At 37.3% G+C, this 6,000-nt stretch overlaps 1 protein-coding gene across 1 annotated transcript in view; it reads right to left on the reverse strand.

Moving 5' to 3' along the window:
* TTN (titin) overlaps window positions 1-6,000 on the reverse strand; it is a 275,206-nt gene that overhangs the window by 124,124 nt on the left and 145,082 nt on the right. The window contains exons 159-167 of the mRNA XM_059395492.1: window positions 5,868-5,951; window positions 5,648-5,731; window positions 5,438-5,521; window positions 5,226-5,309; window positions 5,018-5,095; window positions 4,529-4,612; window positions 3,989-4,075; window positions 3,654-3,731; window positions 170-289 (exon numbers count right to left, since the gene is read on the reverse strand). Coding sequence (XP_059251475.1) covers window positions 170-289; window positions 3,654-3,731; window positions 3,989-4,075; window positions 4,529-4,612; window positions 5,018-5,095; window positions 5,226-5,309; window positions 5,438-5,521; window positions 5,648-5,731; window positions 5,868-5,951 — 783 coding nt within the window. The remainder of the gene's footprint in view (window positions 1-169; window positions 290-3,653; window positions 3,732-3,988; window positions 4,076-4,528; window positions 4,613-5,017; window positions 5,096-5,225; window positions 5,310-5,437; window positions 5,522-5,647; window positions 5,732-5,867; window positions 5,952-6,000) is intronic.

Consider the following 6,000-nt stretch of genomic DNA (forward strand, 5'->3'; position numbering starts at 1 on the left):
CAAAGCACGCGAAGGCAGCGAAAAACACGGGTCTCTATGCAAGTCCCACAGCTCCATCATGTTTGAAAACACACACTTTTAGAAATGATACATGTCTCACAAGCACCGTTTGGTTGGCTAAACAGAAGTCTGAAGCAGATTAGTAAAACTTGGCAGTGGCATTTTATACCTTTAAGTTGGAACATTTTCTCCTTCACATCTTCCTTTGGTGGAGCAGGAGGAGGTGGCGCAGGCTTTGGTTTGAGTTTTGGTTTCTCAATAACCTTCTTTTCAGGTTCAGGTTCAGGTTCTTAAAAGAGTATTTCAGGAGGGTTAGTATATGTGTATGTTAATTGGTGTGTGGATATATAATACATCCAGTAGAAATTTAAACATGTACATAGCGAGTAAAAAGTTTACTTTTTACATTCGTAGTAGCATCCAACATCAAATATAAAATAGAATCCAACATCAAACACAAAAATTTAAACACTGTACACAGATGATAAGAAATACGGCAAAGGCGCTGATAAAAACAAAGGAAGTATCCGTAAGACACACTGACATGGGATCAGTTGTACAAATGACATGGATGAATAAGAATGAGATGCATGTTTAAAACAGTGTCTTACATAAAGATGGAGAGAGACACGCAGAACAACATAAAACATACATGTATGTGAAGATAAAGACTATGATGGTGAAGAGGGAAGTCCAATGAACTGAATACCTTGAATTGGTATTTCTTCTGGCTGTGGCTCAGGTTCAGGTTCTTCAGGCTCGATATATTTTTGGATTTCACGTTCTTTAAAGAATGTTGACAGAGGATAGGAGATTGTGAAGTTCTTCACAAAGACTCATACAAATTTCACAGAGATGTAAAGATTGTAGTCACAAAAACAAAAATATACAATTCACGCATATTCATTTTTACAGAAAAAGAGGAAAGATTTCTATTACACTTGAACATTTGATTAACTACTTTATTTGATGTATGTGGATGGCAAATGAGATGACTTGTAAAATTTGATGTGGGGTTATTGTTTGAGAATCCAGTGCAATTTTTCCAGTTTTGCCTTGTAAGCTGTATCTTTGGGAATTATTAGTTACTATTAAGAAAAGTTAAATATTCTACTTCAAAAGAAGTTTATTTGAAAAATAAAACAAGCACATGCTGGAATGCTTCTGTATATAATTTCAAGAAAGAATGCCACCCTATGAATAATTTTTTTTAAATTTCTGGCTGGAGTCTTTAAGAGACTAAAAAAATTTATGTTTATACATATATATATATATACCTTCAACAGGGGGAGTCACTTTTCTACCAATGGTTATAGATGCTTTTTCTTCATACATTATGTCCTCAGGAGACTCTTCAACTTAAAAAACACAGTATTATATTTTAGACTGTATTCACAGTAGAATCTTTCAACTGCTAAGTTATAACATATCAACTTAGTTATACTCTATAACATATTCTTCAGATGACCCCAAAATACCAACAACTTAACTACATAAAGACAGACAACAGATAAGTACGTAAGACTCATCTACAATCAAAGCAAGATGTTGAAGACAATTTTCATCTTTCCAAGATTTATAGAGCAGCTGTGTACCTTGGACAGGGGGAGCTTCTGGCTCCTCAGGAATAGGAATGGACTCTTCCTTTTCTGGGATGATTTCCTTTGGTACTTGAGGCACTTTAAAGATATTGATTTGGTTTATTAAGAATTTAGAAGATGTGCAAGATTCTGCAAACAGCAGGCAAAGAATAGAGTGGAAAGAACTTTATCTTACAAGACTTAGTGGGGAATATGGCTTTGGAGGCATGGCACCCTTTTGGACATTCCAATTTTATTAACGAGTCTTCTCAGCCTTCTTCATTTGCTTCTCTTTCTCTGTGTACCCTTAAATGTCAGTGTTCTCCACTGGTCTAACTTTGAAGCTTTAAAAAATTGGCTCTACACTCTGAGAACCATCAACACTGCACTCTCTTATTTCTCTTTGGGTGACTCCTAGATCTCCATCTCTAGCTCTGTTCTCTTTCCTAAGCTCCAGATGCATATTCCCAGCTTCTATATTTGAAAAGTGAAAAATATGTATTCACCATCTTCTTTCTAATATTAATTAGGGACCCAATGAACCATTCCCATGGATAGCTAGCTACAACCCTTACGATCATCTTGGGCTCCTCTACTTAATTGTTTCCCTAATAAGACAGCAATTCGATCTCCCACCTCTCTCACTCTTTTCCCATTTCTACCACCATGGATCTTGTCTAGCTCTTAATCACCCTAAATGACTGCAGTGGCTCTTCACTATTATCACTGTCTTCCGGTAGCTAGAACTATTGCCAGTCATCTTTCTGAAGCCCAACCTCCACTCATTTGTGTACCTGCTTCAAAGCCTTTGCAGCTTCCTGTTACCCTCAGAATAAAGGACATGCCTGATACGCACATTCAAAAAACTCCAAAATATGAACCTCAGCTGCTTTATATCCAGATTATCTTTCAAGATATCCCAAGACCAATCCATACTCAAATCACACAAATTTATTTGAAGGTCCTTGAACGTCCTAGACTCTTCTACCTCTGTGCCTTCGATAAAAGTTTTTCCTTTGCCTAGAAAACCATTTTCTCAATTGCTATATAGTATAAGAATCCATCAAAACTTTAACTTTTATTTCTTTCATACAGCTTTCCCTGATGCCTCTGCCTGAAATTTATCTTCCCTTGCCTGTGTTTCTGTAGCCCTTATATTCCTGTAGGTGTGATCACTTCCCGTCTATTAGAGCTGTGCTGTGCTTTCTTCTCACCGGCTTTAAGTTGCTTGAAGACAGGACCAAATCTTATTTTTTCTAGCATGCTGTTTTGTTAATAGTAGGACATTCACCAAAATATGCTGAATTGAGCAGTTTACCCCTCGAATCGGAGGAGGTCCTCTGCTACCACATGGAACCATGTCATCGCACAACTGAATCTCATTTATTTGTTTCTTCCTGCTTATCTGTCTTGTTTTTTCTCTTTGCCCTCATCATTTTCCCTTTTCATCTGTGAAATGTGGTTTTGCATAAGAACCATTATTAAAATCAAAGAAATCTCTATTTTTCCTTCACGGTAGATACCTTTTTCTGGCTGGACTTCTCGTTTTCTGGTAATGGGCACAGTTTCCTTCTTTACTGGAACAAGTTTCTTGGGCACCTCAGGCACTTGGAAGATATTAGTTGTATTTTAAAAAGAGTATTTAGAAAGATTTTAAATGTTAAGAATTAAGAATCTGTAGTTAAAGGAGCAGTATTAAAATTATTGGAACTAAATAAGGACATTTTGTCCCTAGTTACGCAACAACAAGGACAGATAACAGGTTACTTTAAAAAAGCAATGATACTAATGATATCAATGATGACAGGAATACCTTGAGTTTCTGGCATTTCTGGCTTCTTGACTGTTGGGACTTTCTTCACTGGGACAACTTTCTTTGCCATCTCAGGTACTTTAAAGATATTAGTAGCATTTAATAATATAAATTTGCAAGATGCAATATGTACACATTAATTTGACAACAACGTTTAGAAAACAGTTACGCACATAATACAACACAAAATAGTAAGGACTGTCGAATTTTAGACAGCACACAAAAATGAAGCAAATACTGATGTATTTTACTGCGAGTACCTTTAGGAGGTGGAGCTTCTGGTTTCTTGATAATAGGAACTTTCTTCTCTGGAACAATCTTCTTGGGTTCTTCAGGTACTTTAAAGATAGGAATTTCAAATGATTATAATGAAAAGCCTAACACTAATGAATGAATAAAGATCACACCCATCCTTCGGTAGGCACACTGTAAAATCCTATAGCTTTGTGTGTGTAAATGACTTCTGTTCTTTCCAATGAAGTCGAATTTCAAGAAAGAAGAGAGAAGACCCACATTTTACCTTAAAGAAGGTATATAATAGATATAAAAATCAAACCATGTATTTGCCTATACAGTACAGGACCCTGCCTTGTACCTGCTGGGGGTGGGGCTTCTGGCTCCTCTTCCACAACAGGAACTGGCTCTTCCTCTTCAGGAATAATTTCCTCAGGTTCTTCATATACTTTAAAGATAAAGTTAATTGTAATTCCATGTATGGGACAGTATTCTAAAATGCACAAAACACTGAACATAAAAACTAGTAACCTTGATTTCGTCCCTTGTTTTAATTAATAACCTTTCTTAGTTTTGTGAAGATGAAACCTATCTTATTTGCACTGACTTTGGTTTCTATTGATCTGAATGCTTGGAAAGCCCTTTTGGAGTTTAATGTCATTTATAGTCACTGGCTCTGTCCTACTTTCTGTGCGCATTTGAGATACTTTAATACAGCTTATGATGCCCTATAGAGAGATCACTGATTGAAAACTCAAATCAGAGCTAATTAAGAATGATTAAGACAAATAATTAAAGGACAGAAAATGACCAAGAGATACCAAATAATAAAAAAGGAAGAACAAGGCTTCAATGAGCAACTGTCTTTGAGTGGCAAGCTCATTAATAGTCTAACATGTACCTTCTGGAGGAGGAGACTCTACTTTCCGGGGAACAGGAATGGCTGGTTCCTCTTCTACGACAGGTTTCTTTGGCACCTCTGGCACTTTAAAGATATTAGTTAGTTTACTTCTGGGTAGTTGAGAAATACATGAAATTTATACCATCTCTAGTTCACATCTAGATCAAATAACTCAGAGACAAATGCAAGAACAATATTCCCAAGGCCAATATCTCTTCTGAGATCCACAAAGCAATGAGGAAATGTGACCTATTCAGACTAACAAAATCATATTAACAAACTCTTTAATGCACATAAGAGATGCATCAGTTTTTTGTCTGTTTTTAAACCAGTGATGTTATTTAAAAACACTTAAACCTTAAAAATCCAGAATGGCATGTTTGTAATTGTGAATGTAAGAAGTTTGACAAACAACAGGGTTTCCTGTAATAAGTAACTTTTGAAGCCAGAGTGAGTGTTTTCCTGCAGAATCTCATTAGTGACATGTACCTTTAGGTGGTGGGACTTCCGGCTTCTTGGGAACAGTTACTTTCTTTTCAGGAACAGCGGCTTTTGGAACTTCAGGCACTTTAAAGGCATTAATATTTTAACATTATGAAGAGTTTCTAGTAAACATTCATCACATTTGCACAGCACAAACTACTTCCAAAGAATTGGAGGTTTTACCCTCCATCATATGGTAGACAGCTGTATGTACCTTTAGGAGGTGGGACTTCTGGTTTTTTGGGCACCACTGGAGGCACCTTCTTTTCAGGGACAACTTCCTTGGGTACCTCAGGCACTTTAAAAGATATTAGTTATTTTTAGCTCATAGTTTTAACCACATGAAAAACATTAGGTATAGAATAGCAGTGGAACCCAACACCCGAAAGACTTTTTCTGAAGGAGGTTAGTGGCAGTGAGAAATACCTTTCGCTGGCGGTGGTTCAGGTTTTTTGGCAACGACAGCGGGTGGTTTCTTTTCTGGAACGGGTTTCTTGGGTGGCACGGTCACTAAAGATATTAGAATTTATTTCAGAATCAGCAAAGATGAACAAGAAATAAGACAAAAGCTCGAAGGATTTTCAGGGCAAGAGGGGTAGAAAGTTGGCTAAGGCAACCTAGCAGCTGGCCAAGTACCTTTCGGAGGAGCAGCCGGCTCTGGCTCTTCCACAGCTTCCTCGGGAGGCTCTTCCCAGGCAATTTCCTCAGGCTCCTCATGCACTTGAAAGACACAAGCTCATTTTAATGCTAGAGGTGACTCACGCATAGGAAATAGGTTACAAACAGATTTTCACAACACTAAGAAGAGAGTTTTTTTTCTTTTCAAATATAATAGTTTTGATAGGGTCATTATTACCTGCAGGGGGAGGACTCTCTGGTTTGGGAGGAAGAGCCTCAGGCACCTTCTTTTCTGGAACAGCTGCCTTGGGCGCTTCGGGCACTTGAAAGATATTAGTATTTTCATGATTAGACAGGGTAGAGACAAATGG

This window comes from Mustela nigripes, chromosome 3 (assembly GCF_022355385.1).
Source record: "Mustela nigripes isolate SB6536 chromosome 3, MUSNIG.SB6536, whole genome shotgun sequence".
NCBI classification, from domain to species: domain Eukaryota; kingdom Metazoa; phylum Chordata; class Mammalia; order Carnivora; family Mustelidae; genus Mustela; species Mustela nigripes.